Source organism: Notamacropus eugenii, chromosome 2, assembly GCF_028372415.1.
Source record: "Notamacropus eugenii isolate mMacEug1 chromosome 2, mMacEug1.pri_v2, whole genome shotgun sequence".
Classification (NCBI taxonomy): domain Eukaryota; kingdom Metazoa; phylum Chordata; class Mammalia; order Diprotodontia; family Macropodidae; genus Notamacropus; species Notamacropus eugenii.
The window spans coordinates 524,195,583-524,219,263 of NC_092873.1; the positions used below are offsets into that span (position 1 = coordinate 524,195,583).

The following is a 23,681-nucleotide window of genomic DNA, read 5'->3' on the forward strand; positions in this document are numbered from 1 at the left end:
CTAATCTCTGCTTCCTACCCACCCCTACCCTTGATGCTCTTTTTGAAAAGTTTATTTTGGAGCGTGTGAGTGACATAAGAAGTAGAGAAGGTTATGAACGCTTCTTGTGCCATTTTTTCCCCTTGAGGGAGTGAATATATTGCAAGGGGGGGGGGGGTGGTGTCCCTATTTCACAACTTTTATTCTGAGGTCACTGCTCCCTGCTTCTCCTGAGCAAAATAGAGACACTGACAGGGCTTCCGTCCCCTGGTCATGTTGAAACAAACTCAAACCACTCTCACCTCTGGGAGGGAATATTTAGGAGCTGGGCGTTATCTAAGTCAAATTCAGAAGAATACGTTGAACTCTGTGTGATGGAGCACTGTGCAAAATGCCGGGGATACAAAGAAAGGCAAAAACACAGTCCCTGCCCTTGAGGAACTTACATTATAATGGTAGAGATGACATGGAGACAGCTGTGGACATGGGAGGTGTGATGTAAATGGGAGATGTTCTCAGAAGGAAGGCACTAGCACTGTGGGAGGACTGCAAGAGGGTAGAATTTGAGCTGAGACTGAAGGAAGCCAGGGGAGCCAGGAGGAAGACATGAGGTCCCAGGTCTACGAGGGCTTCTCAGAGCACACACTGTCCCCAGTTGGATTCTTAGAAATGCATTTGCGCTGTGCCCTCTGCAGACAGTCTGTCTGGTTTTCTGCTGGGGGTACCTTGACATACTCTTGACCTCAAATGTGGCTTGCCCTTTTAAATAAATTAAATATATGAAGATCAACCAAACAAGAATTTTATTAAACACCTATTATGTGCAAGGTGCTTTCCTAGGATAGATTGCAGAGTGCTATTTTTATTGCCCAAGGTCAATCAGTTAGTGTTTTGGCTCAGTGGATAGAGTGCTGGGCTTGGAGTCAGGAAGACCTGGGTTCAAATCTGACCTCAGAGACTTACTAGCTATGTGTCACTTAACCTGTATTTGCCTTCATCCGCTAGAGAAGGAAATGGCAAACCACCCCAGTATCTTGGCCAAGAAAACTGTAGACAATATGGTCCAGGAAAGGCAGACACGACCAAATGAATGAATAAGAAATTTGTATTGTCATTTTACAGATAAGAAAACCAAGGTTCAGAATAATGCAGTGACTTTGCCCAAAGTTAAACAGATGATAAATAGCAAAGGGAGAATTTGAACCTAGGACCTATGATTACAATCTAGTGCTCTTTCCACCGTACTTTGTTGAGTTATAGGGAGAGAGACCAAAAAAAGGATTCTGGTCTAGAATGTGTTTTTTTATTGATATCTTCTTGATTTTACATTTCCTTTGTTTCCCAATATAGCCTACTTCCTTTCCCTCCTAGAGAGCCATCCCTAAAAGAAAGTAAAACCGACCAATACATCATTATATCTGCAGTGTTCCATACCTGCAGTCTTCCATCTATGCAAAGCAGAGGGGAGGTGACTTCTCATACCCCTTCTTTAGGGCAGTCTTGGCCATTATAATGTCACAGCTCTCCGTTTCAATGGTTTCCCTGTTCTCTCCACTTACATTATTGTAATCCTGGAGTATATTGTTTTCCTGGTTCTCCTTCTTTCAGCCTAAATCAGTTTCTCTAATTCTTCCTTTGCTTCTCTGAAGTCTTCCTATTCATTTCTTGTGTCTTAGTAAGATTCTTTAAATCTATGAACCACCGTGGGTTTCAGCCATTCACCAACAGATAGGCATCTGTTGTTTCCAGTTCTTTGCAACTATTCCACCCTCCCACCCCCAAAAGAAAGGTTACTATAAATATTTTGGAGTATGTGGGGACTTAGATTATTCCTTGAAATTAATACTTTCATTTGCTAAAGCCTTCCTCTCCTTCTGGGCCATCCTGTTCTGAAATGGCACAGTCTGAGAAATGGCCTGCAGTCTGAATAATGTTGTTCAGCTTTAGTGGCCATACAGAGGATGCCATTCAGACATTTTGTTCAGGCTTTTGTTATTAAGAGAATTTCAACTCTCTACTTTGTGGAAATAGAGACATCATTGTTTAGGTCTCTCCCTGGCACTGTGTTCTGGGCAAGAGTTCATCTAGTTTATTTGTGGCAAAGAGTGCGGTGAAGTAGATAATCAAGTTCTGAATTGGGAATTAGAAAGAATTTGGTGAAAATCCCACCTCTACAGGCATTATTGTCTGGATCTGGACCTATTGTTTCATCTGAGAAAGGGAATTTCTGGAGTGGACTACCCCTTCACCTGTTTAGACTGGCAGCTCGCCTACCGCTTCAAAGGTTGCTTGAGGCTGCTAGAGCTTTCTAGAGCTTAAGTGACTTGCTCAGGGTAGTACCACTGGCGTGTATCAGAAACAAAACTTGACTTTAGGTCTTCTTGGCAATAAGACCAAACCACCATCTACTCTATCATCTTGCAGATTCCACTTATTGCTGTTTAAAATTCTGTAAAAATCTGTGTGGATTTCTCTTCTAGATTGGAAGATTAGTGATTGGGCAGAATGGCATTCTCTCCACACCGGCAGTGTCCTGTATCATTAGGAAGATCAAAGCCATTGGTGGTATCATTCTGACAGCCAGCCATAATCCCGGTGGCCCTAATGGAGACTTCGGAATCAAGTTCAACATCTCCAATGGAGGTGAGTTAATTTATTTGTCAAAGGATGAGCCAACTATCTGTGCTGAAGGAAACCCAGGCTCAAGGATAAAGTTCCGAGTAAGGTTCTTAGCCTGTTTATCCCTTTGCTTCCTTTTCTATGAAGACAAACAGGATCCTCATTCCTCCTTACCTGTTTGGGGTCAGTGGGCTGCATTATAGGGAAATGTGGCATTTGAGTGTAAAAAGCTAATACAACAGGCATGAAATCCATCCAATATCATGAGAACTCAAGGAAAGCCCTCCAACGTGCTGAGTCTAACTCTAACCCTAAATGCCTCCAATTCTGTCAGGTGGCTTGATGCACAGAGCACCAGGCTGGAGTCAGGAAGACTTAACCTCTGACTGCCTCAGTTTCCTCAACTGTAAAGTAGGGATCATAATAGCATCTACCTCCCCAGGTTATTGATCCCCATAGGATCAAATGAAATAATATTACCGGTATGCTTGACACATAGTAGGTGCTTAATAAATGCTTGTCCCCTCCTCTTCCTCTGGGTACATGGCCAGACTTACGCTTCAGAAAAATCGTTTTGGCAGCTGTGTGTAATAAGATTGATTAGAGAAGTGAGAGATTTGAAATTTCCCTTCTCTGGGCTAAACATGCCTAGGTCTTGGTTACCTTGGTGACCTTGTATAAGTCCTTCTCTGGGCCTCTGTTTCCTCATTTGTAAAATGAGGGAGATAACTTCAAGGTTCCTTCTGGCTCTAACTCCTAAGGAATGTGAAGTGCCAGGGATTCATTAATGTATGTGAATCACTCAGCTTTGTTTTCTGAATGTCTTGTTCCCTTCATGACTGTCCCTTAGTAACTTGGGATTTGCTGTTTACTTTCCAGGACCAGCTCCCGAAGCCATCACGGAGAGAATCTTCCAGATTAGTAAAACCATTGAAGAATATGCCATTTGCCCGGACTTGAAGGTTGACCTCGGCGTCCTTGGGAAGCAGCAGTTTGACCTGGAGAACAAGTTTAAACCATTCACAGGCATGTGTCCCTTCCTGAAGCTCAGCCCTGGCATCCTCAGCCCCCAGGTTTTCTCAGGAAAGCCAGCCTGCAGCTCTGGGGACAGCCTGACCCTTCAGATGCTTCACGTACATTAATTAATGATGTGAACTCTCTTTATTAAAAAATCATTGAAGCCTTTTGCCTTGACAGTCCAGCCCTCCTTTTGGGATGTCTAGGCTCCCACTGATTGTGCCCTTGTAAGAAAGGAAAACCCAGTGACATCTGTCACTACATATGAAACAGTCTGTACCTCCCACTGAGGAGAGAAGGGTGTATTCCAACATCCATTGGGCCCTGTTTGTAGTGGCAAGGTCACTGAGGTGGGCTCTCTGACCTTGGACGCTTCACCCCTAAGGCTCAGTTTTGTCCCTTGTAAAATAAAAGGCTTGGGCTCCATCATCTCTAAGGTCCCTTTTAGGGATATTAAACCAGACTCTCCAATAGATCAGTGGTCAAAGGATATAAACAAACATACTGGGGCTGCTAGGGGTACAGTAGATAGAATATTGGGCAAAGAGTCAAGAATACTTGAGTTTGAATCCTGGCTCAGACGCTTAACTAGCTGAGTAGCCCAGAGAAAATCACTTAACTTCTGATGGCCTCCATTTCCTCAGCTGTAAAAATGAGGCTAATAATAGTGCTTATGGGGTTGTTGTGAGAAATAAATGAGATAACACGTAAAGGAGGAAGATGGGTGTACTCAGGCCTTGTTAGTGGACCTGTAAAATGGGATAATCATTCTAGAAAACCATTTGGAATTATGCTAAGAAAGTGATGACAATGCCCATAGTCTTTGAGTCAGAGGTCCCACTGCTGGGCATATATGCCAAATGATAATAACAGAGAGAAAGATGTCCAATATGCCCACACATTCACAACAGTGACTTTTGGGGGTAGCAAACATAGTGGGTAGAAGCATAGTGGGTAGCAGTTGTTTTGGGAATGACTGAACAAGTTATAAAATAATAGATGCCATATATTACGTAATGGAATACTACTATACTATAAGAAATGATGACTGGAAGGAATTCAGAGTACATGGGAAGACTTAATGTGAACTGATGTAATGATGCAGGCAAAACCAGAAAATAATACATGTAGTGACTACAGTGATGATTACCAGTCAAAGACTACAATAGAACTGACCTCTGTGCAACTGGAATGACCAGTCTTGGTCCTGGGGGAGAGATGAGAAAATGCACCTCCTTCCTGTGGGAGGTTGAACGGAGTAGGTGCTGTTAGGTACGATCTCTGTATTGGTTTGATTTTTTTTGTTTTAAGGGAAAGCTTGCTGTAGGGGAATGGGGATACCTGAAAATGACCATGATGTAAAAACAAAAGGCATTGATAAAATTAAAAAAAAAAAGAAAGTAAGTCATGCTCTTCTTGGTCAAACTGAAACCCAGACCTAAGCAGAGCTAAACCATGCCCCCAAGACCACATTAGGTCAGTAGAGGATTCATATTATCATATATTTAGAACTAGAAGGGGCTTAAGAGATTAAGATCAATTTGCCCATTCTATAGGTGAGGGAATTAAGGTCCAGAAAAATAAAGTGACCAAGGTCCTACAGCAGAGCTGGGATTTGAACTCACATCCTCTGACTTTAGGCACGTTCCCTTGTACCGCCGGTACCCCCAATAAATTGAGACCAGGTTGTTCATACTCTGATATTGCCTTCACCCACCTCTTACCTGCCTTGTATTTTTTCTTGGAAACTCTTAGGGGTCAGGCCATCATCTTCCGTCCTCTATACTGATGAAGCCCTAGATTTATAAAGGAGAAGGAAAAGCCAATGTGGCAGGGGCTTGGGAACAGAGGCCTGGTTGTGATAGTGTAGACATGTTTTCAGACCTTGAAGCAGTCTGGTAATGCAGCAGATCCATCCTGGGCTTAGAATCAGGAAGATCCATGTTCAGATTCTACCAGAGATGCTTCCTTGCTTGTGTGACCCTGGGCAAGTCACTGAATTTTCCAGGCTCAGCTTCCTCATCTCTAAAATGGGGAGGTTGGACCCAGTGGGCTCTGGGCCCCTTCTGGCTTGGAATCTATAATCCTGGTGCTCTCATCATCTCTGTCTTCCCCGCAGTACTTATTTGTGGTCCTGGGAGAGTAACCTCTCAGTGCCCAGGTAATTCTGCAAGATTGGCCGGTGTCTACCTGCACTGGTAGGGGGAATTTCCTCACCTGGGAGTTCTCTGTACTAATGAAATCTCTCTGTGTTTAAAATAAAGTTCATGCCTTAAAAAAGAAATCCAGGGTGACATTTCTGTTTCAGGGTATGTTAAATTTTCCCCTCTCTCCATTTTGTTTTGTTTTCCTTAGTGGAAATCGTGGATTCTGTGGAAGCTTATGCCACCATGCTGAGGAACATCTTTGACTTCAGTGCCCTAAAGGAGCTGCTGTCAGGCCCCAACCGGCTCAAGATCCGCATTGATGCCATGCACGGAGGTAGAAAATGACAGTGACGGTCACTGTGGTGTGGATGCTTGAGTTGGATTTGGACAACTGTGAACAATTGACCTTTTCATCTTTCATTTTTACTTTTCAAGCTCATAGGATCATAAATTTAGAACTGGAAGGGACCTGAAAGGCCATAGGGTCCAATCTCATTTTAGAGATGAGAAAACTGAGGCAGACAGAGGGTCAGTGACTTGCCCAGAGTCAAACAGCTTATAAGTGCCTGAGATAGGATTTAAATTCAGGTCTTCCTGACACCAAGTCTAGCATCATTGATTTGTTCCTTAAAAATCGTATTCAGAATATTTTTATAGAGTTACTTTGGTACTGTTTGGGGAGGCATCCTGTTCCCACTGATGAACATTATTCTCTTTGAAGCATGAAACTGGAGTCTGTGCCCATAATAGGCTTGTTTTCCATTTTTGAATTTTCTCATTAAGAACCAGGAACTAGAGGCAGCTAGGTGGTGTGGTGGTTAGAGCACTAGCCCTGTAGTCAGGAGGGCCTGAGCTCAAATTTGACTGCAGACACTCACTGTGTGACCCTGGACAAGTCACGTAACCTTGATTAGCTCTGAAAAGAAAAGAACCAGGTTTTGAATGACATACACTGTGATGATGAAGCCTTTCATCCAGACAAGAAGTGTGCAGTATTTTCCTATAGTGTCCTCCATTTTTCTTTGAATGTCTGTTGCTAAGATGGTAAATGTTATCTTGAGCCACCCTAATGTCCTCTTTCTTTGGTGAAAGAAAGAACAAGGTGGTAATTGACCATAGGGAAGCCAGAGTACAGTCCTCCTCCACCTTCTCTTTGGAGGTATCTGTTCACTCCTCTACAATCTGCCTGACAGCAATGGTGTTAGTAATAACTAGAAAACCCAGAGCATTTGACGTCCCTTTTGGGAAGGGTCCTGGAGATTCTGTGGCTCCGCCTCCCACCCAAGCCCTGTTCTGCCCTCACACTGCTGCTCATCTCCCTCCTGCTGGAGACTCGGCCTCTGCCCTGGGACAGGTAAGCTCTTGGCTCATCTTGCCAGGCCTAACCCTCCTTTCCCAGCCCCAGGGCATCTTGGCATGCATCCACTCGAAGAACCTCCTTTGTACCATTCGTTTCTATGCAGTCTTCTTCCATTAGAGTACAAGGTCCTTGAAGGCAGGGACTGTTTTATAGGCTTGTATTTATAACCCCAGCACTTAGCAGATACTAAGCACTTAACAAATGTTTCATCTTTAATAAAATACTTTGTTAGGAAGCCTATTTCATTATTGGACAACTCTGGTTCTTTGTAAGTTCTTAAATTTTAGTTAAAATCGATTCTCGGATCCATACAGAAGGAGCTTTCTCTCATTTTTAAAGGTCAAGCTTTGGGATATGGGTTGTATATCATAAATAGGGCATTGGACTTGGAATCAGAAAATCCTGGGTTCAGATTCTACCCCAGTCACTTACTAGCTTTGTGGCCCTGGGCAAGTCATTTCATTGCTCTGTTTTTCCTCATCTGTAAAATGATGGGGTTGGGTTTGTGTGATCCTATATTTGAGGACTGCCATCAGCGAATAAGCATTTATTAAGCACTTATTATGTGTTAGGCCCTGAGGAGACAAAGAAAAAACAAAATCCCTGCCCTCAAGGAGATTATATTCTAATGGAGAAAACAAAGTATAGGTCCTAGCTACATACAGAGTAAAGGAAGGCCTCCTTCAAGGGGGAGGACTTCCTGTCAAGTCAACAAGCATTTTCTTCTCCAGGTTAAACATCCCTCCTCTGTTTTCTGTACCATTTCTCATGACTCCCAAGTCCCTGTCTAGCTCTCAGAACTGACCAGAGGACTTCACAGCTGGGATGACCAGGGAAGAATAGAGGGGGCCCTTGGAGGGTGCTGAACCTCTGTCTCCTGAGCATTTACTGAGTCCCACTGTTGACTCCTAATGTACTTGTAGCCTGCTAAGACTCCTCGTCATGCATGCAGTGGGAGACAGAGTTCATCTGTGACCTAACCAGTGAACACCACGCCTGTTGTACCTGGGGAGAGGGATTGGGGTTAGACCTGTTTCTGCATTGCTGAAGGGAACTCCTGGAAGATACTGCACCTTCCAATGAAGACTGACACTTCTGCAGCTTTGGGGATTGGATAGAATATAAAGAGAACAAGTATCTTGTCCACATACACACACACACACACACGCACACGCACACCCAGTGTGTGTCAGAAGCAGGATGCAAACCCAAGTCTTGCTGGCTTTGAGACCCGTAGGGTCTGGACATAGTCATCACAAATAGTCTCTGCTGTGAAGATAAAATGAAATGCTCTCTGTAAAGTTCTTTATGAACCTTAAGGTACTATATAAGTGCTAGCTTTTATAGGATGGATAGCTGCTAGAAATGTGCCTGGCAAAAAATTAGTATTTAGAAAATACTTTTGGAGTGATTGATTGAAAACTCAGTTGACAGGACATTAATATCGGTGAGTCTAGCGTCAATCAGGACAAGAATTCCCTGAGACCCACAGTTTAAGAAGCACTGAAGGGTTCTCGAGTGGAAAAAGTTTAAGATGCTTTGATCTAGCCTCTGCTTGAAGACCCTGGTAGGCGGGAACCTATGACTCCTCCTTGCAGGTTGGATGCTCAGGGGCTGTTCATGGTTCTGATATCACCCCTGAACCCTATGGGAGCTTGACCCGATCCATTTTAAACCTGAGCTGGTTTGTCCCTCCTTAGGCACCCCAATGGCCTTCTCTTCCTGAGAACTCACTATATTGATACTGAACTTGGTTAGCCCACTGGAGTTCAGAACTCCTAAGCTCAAGGAATCCTTCTGCCTCAGTCTCCCCAGTAGCAGGGATGACAAGTATGAGATGTCGTGTCTATTGAGGCAGGTAGCCCATTCCACCTTGGAACAGCTCTTATGGTTAGGAATCTTTCCTGACCTCAAACTTAAATCAGCTTCCTGACTACTTAGGCTTCTCCTACCTAGTTCTGCCTCAAGGGCCAAGTGAAGCACATCTGACCCCTCCCAGCGCATGTGACTAAAATGTCAGGAGGCTGAACTCCCCCCCAAAGACCTCCCTGCCACATGCCTGGTGCCCTTTGGAGACCCTCCCTGTTTTTCCGGGTGCTGCTAGACTGGGGGACTCCTTTTCAGTGACTCACACAAGAAAGTCAGGCTCATCACATGGCAGGACTCCTTTGTTGTTGACCCAACTGTACTCCTCAGCTTGATCTTGCAGTTTATTTGCCAGACTCGTCTCCAAAGCACTTTCAGTTGCGTCCAAAACCAAAGCCACCCTCTAAGATGTCAACTTGTGGGTATTCAGAGAAGGCGCCCCAGGGTCATGCTGTCAGATGGGACTTAGTGAATGATTGCTGTGTCCATGCCATCCAGGGTGCTGGGGTCTGGCTAGGGAGATGGTCTCCTGCCCTGTCCTGTGAGCCCTCAGGTGGCTTTGGAGGAGGGACTGGTGCCAGTGAAGAGTTGTTAAACAACAGGGGTCAGGGAGCAACTGAGCGATAAGCCAAGAAGTCCAAAAAATGGAGCTGGGCATTCATGTGTCTAATGAATCACCAAAGCCAGGGGCGAGGCAGGTGACTGCTCAGGGCAGGATCAGAAAATGCATTAGCCATTAACTCCAGGCAAGGCTTAGTCCCCAAGGCAGCCTCATTGTGCCATCCCCACATGCTAGCCAGTCATTTGGCACTGGACGCAGAGGTAGAAGACCTGAGCCTCAGACACTTGCTAGCTGTGTGACCTGGGCAAGGCACTTTTCCTGTCTGCCTCAGTTTCCTTATCTGTAAGAGGGGATAATAATAGCACCTACCTCCCAGGATTGTTGTGAGGATCAAATGAGATTATAACTGTAAAGCTTAGCACGGTGCTTGGCACATGGCAAGTGCTATTGAAATGTTAGCTATTATTATAATTATGTTCAGCTTGCTTTTCTGTTAAGATTATGGCAGATTCCCCACAGGACTTTCACAGAAGTCAGGTTTCTGTTGCTGTAGGTAGAGGTGCTAAATATTTTTTGGATGTAGGGTCCTTTTTCTTTGATCTCGTTGGGATAGAGGCCTACTGGTGTTGCCAGGTTGAAGGGTAGCTTAGTGACTTTTTCAGCATAGTCTGAATTTCTTTCTAGGAAGACTGCACAGGTGGGGAGTCTGTGGCTTTGAGGTTGCATGTGACCGTCTAGGTCCTCAAGTCCGGCTCTTTGACAGAATCCAAACTTCTCAGAACAAAGTTTGGAGTCCGTCATCAGAGAGCTGCCCTTGAGGACATAGACCACATGTGGCCTTGAGGCTGCGCCTTCCCCATCCCTGGATTAGACCAATTCATGTAATTGTCAAGAATACATTAATGTGCCTTTTTTCCCCTAGTTTCTCCAATAATTGTCACTTTCCTTTTTGGTCACCTTGGTCCCCTACTGCGTAGGAGCTGGCGCGTCTGAGTTGTTATCATTCGCGTTTTTCTAATTCTTGGTGATTTGGGCATTTTTCCATGTGGTTCGTTGGAGTTGTTTCTTTGAAAATTACTCATGCGAACCCTTTGTGACAAATCAAGTAATAAGCATTTGTCACCCCCCTACTATGTGCCAGACCCTCTGCTAAGTGATGGGGATGTGATGAAAGGGAGCTTTCTGATGGCCAAGACTCTGTGTTTTTGTCTTGGGATCCTCAGTGGCTAGCATGGTGTCTGGCACATAGTAGGTATTCAAGAAACCTTGGAGGCAAAGGCAGCAGAGTTATGCACATAATAGACGATGAGTGAATGTTTTTAAAAGTTTTTATAGACTGAGTGCTGTCAGAAATGATGAGCTCAGTGATCTTAGAACAGCGTGGAAAGACTTGCATGAAATAATGCAGATGGAGATGGGCAGAAATGAACATTGTATACAGTAAGAGCAATATTATTTTAAGAACAGCTTTCAATGAATGAGTCATTTTTGACTATTATTAATACCCAAATTAACTACAAATGACCTGTGAAGGAAGGGACTATCACTGACAATTAGAAGCACATATAGAATGTTTTTACACATATATAGATATTTGTGTTTAATAGTAGCCATTTCTAGGATGGGGAGGGGAAAAAAGGAAAAAAAGAAATTTACATAATAACTTTATTGTATATTTAAAAGGAAAAGCAAAGTTGTCCATGATCGATTTGCAGTTCCATGTGTAATCATCTTCCTTTTATTATACTGTATTATGGAAATACTTTTTTCCCCTATAAGTTTAAAATAAAGAAAAGAATATGAATGAATTTCATTTAAAGATGCTAATTTTCATATTTCCCTTTCTCGACCTGTCTAGTTGTGGGGCCGTATGTTAAAAAGATCCTGTGTGAAGAGCTTGGTGCCCCTGCAAATTCAGCTGTCAACTGTGTCCCTCTGGAGGACTTTGGGGGCCACCACCCTGACCCGAACTTGACCTATGCATCTGATCTGGTGGAGACCATGAAGAGTGGAGAACATGACTTTGGTGCAGCCTTTGATGGAGATGGGGTGAGTCAATTCAATTCAATTCAACCAGCATTTATCAAGTAATTTCCTATGAGCCAGAAACTGTGTTAGTTACCATAGATCTGGGTTTCGTTCTGTAACGGACAGAGAACTGTCTTTGAAGGTAGGAAGATGTGGGTTCAAATCCTACCCCTGACACTTCCTGGCCCTCCTGGCTTTCTGACAGTGGGTATCAAAACTGGAGGAGATGCCTGAGGCTGTCTAAGCCCACCTGTCCCTGACTCAGTAAGAGATGGACTCTGATCTAGCCTGGTGTAGTGGATAAAGAAGTCTTTGGAGCCAGAAAGTCCTGGATTCAGATCTTGCCTCTGACACATATTGGACCTACGACTCTGACAAGTCACTTCCAATCTCAAGTGTTCCAGGGAGCTTTCTAAAGATCACAGATGGCTGAGCAGACATTGATCTGCCTTGGTATAGGGAGTTTCCTCCTCTAGGAGGTCTCTTTGCCCATAAAATCACATGTTTGGACCAAAAAGAATTTCCACTCTCATTTCATTCCTCATTAGTGTCTGGTGGTGACCTTGGACCCTTTTTTTGTAATTCTGAATTCTTGAATTGAATTCAACAGGCATTTCTTGAGCATCTACCCAGTGCTTAGCACGATATCTATGAGATATATGAAAAACCTGAGAGATAGAGTTTCTGAATAATTAATAATCAGTTTATTAATTAGACTAGCTAATAATAAATTGGTGGTCAGTGATTTCTCTAGGTAACCAAAGACCTCTAATAGAGACAGTGCCTTTATATACTTTTATAAAAGGGGATGCCCTGCTAGATAAAAATCAGCCCTGACTGGTGAACAATTGGTGAGAGGGTGGGCATATTAATGAGGAAAGGGACCAAAAGTCTTCAGCTCCTCCTGGTGAGAATGTGGCTTGATAGGGAGACTCTGGGAGGATAAAGGAATCCATCTCTATGCAAATCTCTTTGGCTTTCTCCTTCATGAGCTGGGTCACTGGAAACTTCAGTGGTGGGGTACAAGGGCATAGCTCAAGGCTTTGGGGCTGGCATTCATCTAGATTAGCTTTTGTTTACATTCCAAACAGAAGTTAGATGTTCTAGTTGAGTGGAGTCCTGCCCCAAGATGGAGGATCATGTTCCCAGAGGATTTGGGCAAGCTCATCTATCAGCCTTGTCTTTCAGAGACTAACTGACTGGCCTTACAGGGGCTGGTTCCTGAATGAGGAAATTAAAAGCCTGGATGCTAATTAACAATGGGTTATTAATATAATAGAAAATAATTTCTCTCACCTGCCACATAGTGGGGGCTTAATACAAGCTAACTGTGCACCAGGCACTGTGCTAGGCAATGGGTTTACAAAGATAGAAATTATCTAGTAAGACTCTACCCTCAAGGAGATGGCTATAACCCATGGGAGGTCCTGCCTATGTGGGGAAGGCTTTGAATAGGATCCTAATAGGAGAATGCCAAGGACCAGCATAGGGCAAGGGTCTTCATTCTTAAAATATTGGCTGCACAGAGTAGCCAGGTCGCCAAGATGGTTTACTGAGGGAGGGGAAGAGGGATTGCCATCTGCCTCTGTAGAGGGACTGCCCACCTGAGGAGGTCATAAAGCTTTCATGCCGTCAAAAATCTAAGGTCCAGCTAGCAGAGGCAAGGTTTCCTTGGCCTTTGGCCTCTCCCCCTGGACTTTGTCTCAGGATGAGTGTGACAACAGACTTTCTCTAGAGCAGGGTCAGACTTCCTTGGTGTCATTGGCTCCTTTGTCAGCCTGGAGAAGCCTCTGGACCTCTTCTCAGAGTCATGGTTTTAAATGCATGAAATCAAAGACAGAGAATTACAAAGAAAATCAATTCTATGGAAATAAAAATGTGTTTTTTTTTCTCAGTCAATTTCACAGACAAGTAGTCCTGACTCTTAGAATCGTGAGAGCTCAGTGTCACATCATCTCTAGATTTTAGAGAGATCACCAAGTCCCGTCTACTCTTTTTACAGACTCAGAGAGGATAGGACTTGCCCCAGTCACACAGGGAGCCAGGATTTGAATGCTGTTACTGTATATCCCAAAGAAGTCTTAAAAAGCAGTCTGTTTAATAGAATTCAAATCCTTAATGAGCACACAATTTAAACCACTATTGTCATACGACCACCCACTGTCGGTACCCTGGGCAGCCTTACCTTTTTCCAAATGTAACTTCCTGCAAAGTTCTCTCTTCTCCTGAGTATAAGCCCCTTGGAGGCAGGGGCTGTCCCTTTTGTTTTTGAATCCCCAGTGCTTAGCTTAGGATTTGGCACTTGGTGAGGTTTTTTTCCCTTAAATTATGTTTTTATATTTTTCCAATTACATATAAAAATACTTTTTAACATTTTTTTTTTAAATTTTGAGTTCCAAATTCTCTCTCTCCCTTCCCCACTTTTTGGGAAAGCAAGCAATTTGATATAGATTATGCACATGCAGTCATGCAAAGCGCATTTCCATGTGGGTCATGTTTTGAAAGAAAATACAGGACCCCCTCCTCCCTGCAAAGAAAACTCAAGAAAAATAAAGTGAAAAAATAGTATACTTCTATCGGCATTCAGACTCCATTGGTTCTGGAGGTAGATAGCAACATTCTAAGTTTTTAATGTAGACTTTCACTCTTTCATTCTTTTCTATTAATTTAGCTGAAGAATTTATCCTTAAGTTTCCAGATGAGTTACTGAGCCTTGTTTTTTTCCTTAAAACTCATTACTAAGCAAGATGTTTTGAGATCCACACGTAAAGGACCTCTGAGTTCATGGAGGTCCATCCTCTTCATTTTACAGAAGAGGAAACTGATTCCCAGAGAGTCATAGATTTATTACTTGAAGAGACGTCAAGTGCCATTGAGTCCAGTGCCCTTATTTTGTACGTGAGGAAACTACACCCTTCTAAAGGTTAAGTGACTAGTTGGAGGTTACCCAGAGAGTGGCCAGAGTCCAGTTTGGAAGCCAGGGCTTTTGACTTTTAACCCTGCATCCTTTCCAGTACATCATGCTCCCCTGCCCCCATTTCCATGCGTGAATATGAAACTTAGCTTATCTTTAAAGAGTAAATAAACAAAGTATTTTTAAGCCCTTACTATATAAAAGGCACTGGGCTCAGTCCTGCAGTCCAGCAGTCCCTGCTCCCAGGCAGCTCACATTCACTCTCATGGGGGAGATAACATACATAGAAAGTTTCAGTTATAGGTCAGAGGGAAAGTCCCATGGTCCTTAGGGTTCAGCAGCAAAGCAGACAGTCATAAAGTCTCCTTCTTCATGTTATTTCCACTGATCAAATATGATCGCTTTCTGACATTCAACATTGGGCAGTACCAAAGGTTCAATGACCAGACTTTCTTTTCTGGGTCTTCAGTAGTTATGGCTCTAGCCCCGGCAGGTGGCATCTCCACAGAGGCTGCTTCCTCTGGATCATGGCCGGTGACATTGGTCTGGAAGCATTGTTATTCCTAACACTCTTGACTTCAGGGTCCTGACTGTCTCTATCGGTGTCTGAGGGAAATGGTGGTCAAGGTGCTGATGGTAGTTTGACTTGCCTGGTACATGCTGCCCTCTTCTCTCCCTGCTGCTTCGGCTCAGCTGATCCGCCTATCCTGTGTATGGCAGTTGGTTGGTGGTTATTGAGACTCCTTGGGCCCTTCTCCCCAGGAGTTCTTCTGTGGATGATAGCTATGAAGGCTGGGCTGGAAGCAGGACTGGGAGTGTGGGAGATCCTGCCTCCAAGAGTTCCTGTGCCCATCTGATTGTTGGTCAGAGCTGGTCAGCAGCTGTTGCTGGTGTTGATGAGAAAGGTGAGCTCCCTCTCCATAAGGATTTCTGCCCTCAGCGATGATTATGGGGGCTGGGCTAGAAGAGATCAGGAGGTTTGGAGGTCACTGCTGTTTTTTTTGCCTCAGTAAGACTAGGTCTTACATAATTCAGTATTTCAAGGATCTATCATTTTATCAGAATGTCTCCATAACAGCTCTCAGTCTATGATCCAAAGATCCTATGGGGACTCCTTCTGTTAATGTAGCTGGTGATCCTTTTGGACCTTGTGAATCAGTCTTCATGAGGTTCTCTGGCATCCCACATTCATTGCCTGGTGGCCAGTCTCCCAATGGTGAGTTACTCCACACTTGACTGGACTGGTCCTTCCATGATAGACAATCATTGCTATGGTCAGCAAAACTCAGACTCTTCTCCTGATACCGTCTCTCCCATGTCAGACATTTCTTAAAATGAGTTTATTTCTTTTAAAAAAATTCTCTTCTTACCAGTCTTTTTGAAAGTCCATAAAGTTCCCAGTTAAGGCCATTTTGTTTAAGACACTGGGATATTTATCAGATCATAGCTCTAGAGCTGCTCCAACCCCTTTGTCTTATAGAAGAAGAAACTGAGGCTCAAGGAGAGGGAGAGTTGCCTCAGGTCATAGAGGGAGAAAATGACAGAGGCAGCAATTTTTTGATAATGTTACTATACATATTGTGTCTCATCATCATAATAATGATAGCTAACATTTACGTAGCCCTTCCTATGAGCCAGGCACTGTGCTGAGCCTTTATAGCTCTTATCTCCACTTGATTCTCATAACAACTCTATGAGGTGTAGTGATATGATTATTGCGTTTTACAGGTGAGGAAACTGAGGCAGACAGGTTAAGTGACTTGCCCGGGGTCACACATCTAGTCCATATCTGAAGCTGGATTTGAACTCAGGTCTTCCTGACTCCAAGTGCAGTACTTTGTGCCCCTTAGCTGCCTCTTGACAATCCCTTTGGGGATGCTTTGTCCTAAACTCTTAGTCAGAGTTCCCTGCACATTGGATTCTGCAAATAGAGATCTCATCTTTAAAGAAATGCTTTCCTCCCAGACAGGGAGTCTTGAGGGCCCATCAAATTGTGTAAACAACTAGCATTCTCTTTATCGTTGCGATCTCATTTCTTCTAGACCAAAGGAACGATTGGTTTCTGAGATGGGAAGAGGTCTCTGGGGTTAAAGTTTAGCAGGTCCCCAGAGGCTAAGGGAGAGAAGAGAGCACTCAGCTCGAGCTGAATTTGTTCCTGCATTTTAATTGAAAACACTTTCTGAACCGCACGGCATTGAGGGAAGGTTTGGCGATGGGTGCTATAAAAACCCAGTGAGAAGCAAACCTCTGAGGGAGAAGGAATTTATCCATTTTTCATTTTAGAATTTTATTGCAAAAAATTATTTTTGCCGAACCCATCTCTCTCCTCCTCCTCCTCCTTCTTTAAACTTTCATAACAATTTGATGAAAACTTCTTCCTTTCAATGCCCTTTCTCCCAAAGGATCGAAACATGATTCTGGGAAAACACGGATTCTTCGTTAACCCTTCGGACTCTGTGGCTGTCATTGCTGCCAACATCTTCAGCATTCCTTATTTTCAGCAGACTGGGGTTCGAGGCTTTGCCCGAAGCATGCCCACCAGCGGAGCCCTGGACAGGTGAGTGGCTTCCTTCACCTGCTGTTTCCACTGCTTCTCTTGAGCCTACCCCCAGGCCTAACACATAGTCCTCCCTCCACTCAAGAAGGGCATTGGGTTTGTAGAGAACTCTGCTCGAGGGAGGGGAGTGAAGCAACCTGGAGATTAATAGCCAAGGTCCAGCATTCCCTTGTTGGACCTTGCACGGAATCCAGAAAACAATTGTGTCATCTTCCTTTTCCCCAGAGTGGGACAGACTGCTTAGCCATGACCCACTGGAGTTGGTCACTGTGAGTCACTGGAGTTGACTCCCTCTGCCCTCCAGGATCAAGCACAGAGCCTTCTGTTTGGCTTTTATAGACTTTCCTCACCTTTCTGGTCATCTCCATGTTAACCCTCCATTAACTGTAGGATCCAGTAATGCTTGTCTTCTGACTGCTCCTCCTCCATCTCCTGACCCCATATCTTTGCACTGGCTGCCCCCCATGCCTGGAATGCTGTCCTTCCTCCCCTTACCAATGAGGAAAGGGATGTTCTGAGCAGCTGAGGGACTGCCATTTTCTCATGTTGTAATCAGCATGTGATGGGGATCTACTATATCTGAAGCCCCGTGGCCTTTGGAGCATTTCCAAAAATTTTAATTTGAAGCAAGCAGAAAGATCACATTTACATAAACGGGTATGTAACATCTGATATTCACATAGCTCTTTGATTTACAAAGCACTTTATGATATTGTCTCAACAACCCTGGGAGATAGGTGCTATTATCATGCCCACTTTACACATGAGGAAACTGAGGCTGACAGAGGTTAAGTGGATTGCCCAGCATCAGTCATTCAACCAATAAACGTTTATTAAGCACCTCCTGTGTGCCAGGCATTGTGCTAAGCCCTGGGGATATATAACAACATAAACCAGTCCCTACCCCTGAAGAGCTCACAGTCTCATAGGGGAAACAATGTGTCCACAAATATATATGGAGTAAGCTGAATACGAAATAATTAACAGAGGGACTGGAGTTAAGAAGGTTGGGGAAACCTTCCTGTAGAAGGTGGAATTTTAATTTTGGAGGAAGCTAGAGGTCAGTAGGAGGAACTGAAGAAAGAGAGCATTCTAGGCGTGAGGGAATGCCCGGAGCCAAGAAATGGAGGATCTGGTTTGTGGGACACCAGGAGTCCGGTGTCGCTGGATGGGAAGTGAGGGCTAAGAAAACTCATCCTGCATCTGGTGAATGCGCATAATCATTTCTGTGTCTCTGAAAACTCTAGGCTCTGAAATATGGTTCATTTTTCCTTGACCACCTCATCCCCCAATGCCCCTACTACAGACTGTTGTCCAGAGGGTCTCTCCTAGAAGTGGGTCTGCTCCTGCCTGATGCTCAAGGGGCGCCTGAGCCAAAATGACCATGATTCTTTTCCCTCCTTCCCATGGATCCTCTCGCTATCCCACTGTGATGCAATTTTCCCTGGCCTCTGCAGGGTGGCCAACGCTACAAAGATCACTTTGTATGAAACTCCAACGGGCTGGAAGTTTTTTGGGAATCTGATGGATGCAAACAAACTGTCCCTCTGTGGGGAGGAAAGCTTCGGGACGGGTAAGTCAACGTTTCAAACTTGTGCCTGTAAACACTGGACCCATGAAAGATTAGACCTACAGTGGCCAGACAGAAATAGCCATGCTGGGCTAGGTGCTCCCTCTATGGAGACCTCATTTATTTAGAACAGCCCTGATTGAAACATACATCTGAAAAGCTCCTCCACATTTATCGCCAAGAAAACGTGTTCCTCGGTGTATGGCCCGATCACCCAGTGCAGGAAGTTTGGGGGCCCTCCTCCAGACCCGTCACTGAGCCACTGGGGAGGAAAGGGGGATAAACATATTCTTCATCCCCCGGTGGTCAGGGAGACCTTTAGAAATGTTTTCATTTCTGGGAAGAAATATAGAGGCAGGCATAAGTTTCTCGTTTTTCTTTAAGGAGTGGTTTCAGCACAGCCTTAAATCTTTCTCTTTAATGGGCCTGAGTTTTCTCTAATAACAAAGTTATGATTTATGAACATTAAATGAAAGGAGGGTGTGAGGGTGGAGCTAAGTTACTAGGCAACCACCAAGTGAACTATAAGTCTTAGGCTGAGAGCTGGTGTGATGGTTGGGATGGGGTTTGGCCAGGAACCAGTGGACCCTCTCCTACCTGTGGTAGTAACACTGGCTCACTTTGGGCAGTGTGTTAAGGTTTGCAAAGAGCTTTCCAAATATTCTCTTATTTTACCCTCACAACTCACCCAAAGAGGTAAGTGCTATTATCCCCATTTTACAGATAAGGAAACTTAAGACAGGCAGGTTAAGCGACTTGACCAGGGTAAAATGTCAGCTAGTAAGTGGATATGAACTCAGGTCTTCCTGCCTCTAGACTTATAGCAGGTATCTATGTGTCCCCTCCCTGTTTCTAACTGACCATCCAAATGTACCCACTTTTCCTGCAGTGGAGTCCTGCTGACTCCATGAAGTCCTCCATATTGCCTTAACTATACACCAAGCCCTCTTTTTCTGACTCTTGAACTTTGAGTTATAGGATCTTAGATAGAAATCATTCAGTTAATCCACAAGCCTTTGTTAAACACCTCCTTAATGTGTCAGGCATGGGGCAGAGTGCAATGGATACAAATAAAGGCAGAAACAGCCCCTGGCCTCAAGGAACTTCCATTCCAATGGGAGAGACAGCATATCAATAGCTATATACAGATAAGATATATTCATATGTTTGCATGTAATGTATGTATATATAACAAAAATAGAAACATATGTAAGTCATAGATAATATGTACTGTATACCATATATATTCATATGAATGTATATACATTTCTATATAAAATAAATATAGAAAACTACATATTTAAGTTATACAGCATATAAATGATGTAATATTGTTATAGCACTATATATTATACGTAAATATGTATTTTATATACAACACATAATATGTCTTATATGTGTATAATTGCTGCATGTTGTCTCTCCAGTTAGAATGTGAGTATATATACTTATACATAAACATGTATGTTATATATAGTATATAACTCAAGCATATATTTAACATTTAGTATATGGTATATGTAACAAATATAGTTCTGTATAAATAAATATGCTCACATTCTAACGGGAGATATATATATATACACATATAGAAATATACATGCATATACACATATGTATGTGTATATCTGTATGAGTGTATGTGCATGTCTACATATACATATACACACACATATAAAATTCAAACCTAGCTCTAAGGTCAGTGCTTCATTCACTATGTCCCATTGACTCTTGCAAGGGGACACTGGCTTGCTGGCTTTGGCTAATTAATAGTCTTTTCTAGGCAAGCAGCAAAAAAAAAAAAAAGGGGTAGGGTGGCAGAATGGAAAGAGCCCCGGATTTTGAGTCAAGGAACCTGGGTTTGAGTCCTAGCTCTTCCATCTGGCAAGTGTGCTGATCTCAGCCAAGCCTCTCTCTTCTTCTTCATCTTTAAAATGGGGTGATTGGTTTTCCAACAAAGTTTTATTATTTAAGATATACAAGGAACAGATTCAGCTTTATAAGTACACAAATTATTTCAAAGGTAATTTTCAAAGGAAGAAATCCAAGCTGTTCACAATCATAAAGAGAGATGAAATCACTAATAATTAGAGATTTAATTAAAGCAAATTAAATCTACTCTTAGGTTCCGCCTCCCACCCTGCAGATGGGCAAAGCTGACAGAAAAGGAAAATGTTGTCTTTTGGAAGAGCTGTGGGGAAACAGGCATACTCATGCCCTGTTGGTGTAGCTGTAGGTTGGTCTAGCTATTCTCTAAAGGAATTTGTGACTCTGTCCCCAGAGCCACTGAAGTGGGCATGCCACTTGACTCAGGGGTACCATGGCCAGCCCTGTATCATAGAGAGATCAAAGAAAGAGGGCAAAGACCTATATGTATAAAAATATTCTTTTGTAGTATAGAACAACTGGAACCTAAAGGGCTACCGGTTAGTTGGGGTCATGACTGAAGAAGCTGTGGCAGAGGAATGTAATGGAATAATATATAACTAAAGGAGTAGTTTCAGAGAAACTTGGGAAGTCCTACTGGAACTGATGCAGGATGATGTGAACAGAACCAGGTAAACAATCTATACAGTAACAACTTCATAAATGTGAATAGGAGGGAAGGGGCTTCATTGATGACCCTATAAAAGAGATGACCTTTGTTAGGTAACAACACTTTTTGATTAGATCAGTTATTTAGAATGTATTTGATTCAATAAAACCACCCCATCAAAAAATAGCAGTCAGTGAAAGGACAACGAGAATGTAGGACTAGCCATGGGTGGAGAAGGGTGCTCTTCACCTCTTGGCAGAGGAGGCATGGCCTCAAGATGCACAATGAGACACACATTTTTGGACATGGCCAGTGTGGCAATTTGCTTTGCTTCACTATGAATATGTGTAAGAAAGGCTTTGTTTTTTTCAATTTGGTGTGAATAGGAAGGAGAAAGGGGCTGGAGATAAAATAGTAAAAAAAAAAAAAAAAAGAAATTAGGGTGATGAAAACATTATTTTTTCAAATACACATAAGAATATAATACTCTTAGTTTTAGTAATACTTAGCAGCACTCATTAATAAAAGGATTTATTCTGTGAAATTTGAATTCTGTCAAAGAGCTGCACTTGAAGACCTAGAGGGCTACATGTGGCTTCAAGGCTGCAGGTTTCCCACCCCTAGATAGATGAAAGGCCAGAAAGAATCGCAGACAGGTAGGATAGTTTGAAAGTTACATGCTGAATTGATATGTTTAAAAACAAAAGGCATCTCTACAAAAGAGATTTGTACTTTCATATATGACATCTTTTTCTGTTGTTTTATGTATATAGAAATGCCTATCTTATTTAGTGTTTGTTAAGGTCAGAATTATTTTTAAATGAGAGGGTTGGATTCTATGACTGAAGTCTTATCTGGCTTTGGATCCATAATCTGTGAGTGTAAGGTTGATCTCACTGGTCTTGCCATGAGGCCAGATGGATGGGCTTCTTTACAAGGGAATGAGCTATTGGGCACCTTGGAGGGGGCCATGTATTCACCTGCCTTGGAGGTTTTTAGATACCTACCCCCAGCATAGAACATTGCATTTATCAGGGATGGTTCTAGAAGCTTCCTCAATTGTACCAGCAATGAATCAGACCAGAAAGGAAATCTCTGGCCGGTAGGAACCCGAACCTATTAAGAAGGAAAGGTGAGCCTCAGGGCTGGATAACTTCCATTAAGCCAACTGGACAGATTCCACTGATATGGTCTGCCCTTAAACAGCATTTACAGGGACCTGGCTTCTCCCTCCTTTCTCCCACAAAGTGCCAGAAATATGATATTGCTGCCAGGGCAGAGGACAAATGCTTGATTGCGCTCCATGGTCTTGTCTACTGGGAGACCTCCAATATGATTCTATTTAGATGTTGTTAAGAAGAAACCTGTGGGTAACCAACATGTCCACTGTTATTATTGAGCTTTCTACAGCACCTTGCACTGTGCTAGTGAGTGGTCAGCCCTGAGAAATTAAATTAGAGATGTCCCTTTTGTATTAGCAGCCACTTGGAAGGAGGCTATCCCCAGTGCTTTCCAGGGTTCTGATCTCATTTCTGTTTAACCTCTTCTAAATCAATGACTTGAATAAAATCCTTGGTAGGTAACATGAAGCAGAGAGACAGATTTTGTAACAGAATCAAGATCTGGGAAAAATCTAATGAGACTGGAACAATGGGCCAGCTCTGGCAAGCTCAACCTGCAGGAAGATCATTATGAAAAGACTTGTGACCTGGGCAGGTCACTTGTATTCAGATAATGAGTTGTCTAAGGGATAAGATACAGCATAAGACCTGTGAATTTTAGTTGGCTGTAAATATGTAAAGGGTTTTTTGACTTTGTCAAGGTAGGAAATCGCAGCTGCTAATTCAGATGGCAAAGCTGCGGCATGGAGAGGATAGGTGTCTTTCTCAGTGATCACAGCCAGTAACACACAGGGGTAGGATTTGAATCCATGTCTCCCCTATTTCAGAGCCAATCTTCTATTAACTATTCTATGTTACCTCTTGGCTTTCCACTGTAATCTCCACATATTTTCATATAAATTTTCTTTTTTTATTAAAATGTAAACATTAGCAATCTTGAACATTTCAGTATACACAGGTGAATAGAAGAGAATTGTACACTCGGTACAAGATAACATAACCAAAATAAGCCAGTTCAGTTGTAGATTGCATTAACTGAAATCTAGTCTCACCAGAAATGCTGAGGAGCATCATGAGGAATGAATGACTCTCCTTTGCAAAATGCAAATGGAAGAGGGGTCCTTATTGACAGACAAAATCCAGTCAATCAATCAGTAAACATTTATTAAGCACCTACTGTGCTCCAGTTGCAGATGACAGTTCATTGATCCCTTCAAGCCCTACAGGACTTTCTCAGTGGGATTCCGGGCCATGCTAAAAGGGATCCACCTAACCATCCACACAGTGAAACCAAAATGGATGAAGAATCCTTATTGCCTGGGTTGAGTTTAACTTACTGAAAATAGCTGGATGAATAGCCCACCAAGTTAGTGAATCAACAGTTATTAACTTATAGAGACTCTAG

At 43.1% G+C, this 23,681-nt stretch overlaps 1 protein-coding gene across 1 annotated transcript in view; it reads left to right on the top strand.

The window, feature by feature from the left end:
* Positions 1-23,681, top strand: part of PGM1 (phosphoglucomutase 1) — a 74,100-nt gene that overhangs the window by 32,603 nt on the left and 17,816 nt on the right. The window contains exons 2-7 of the mRNA XM_072649727.1: positions 2,460-2,622; positions 3,478-3,624; positions 5,971-6,096; positions 11,409-11,599; positions 16,895-17,049; positions 18,507-18,622. Coding sequence (XP_072505828.1) covers positions 2,460-2,622; positions 3,478-3,624; positions 5,971-6,096; positions 11,409-11,599; positions 16,895-17,049; positions 18,507-18,622 — 898 coding nt within the window. The remainder of the gene's footprint in view (positions 1-2,459; positions 2,623-3,477; positions 3,625-5,970; positions 6,097-11,408; positions 11,600-16,894; positions 17,050-18,506; positions 18,623-23,681) is intronic.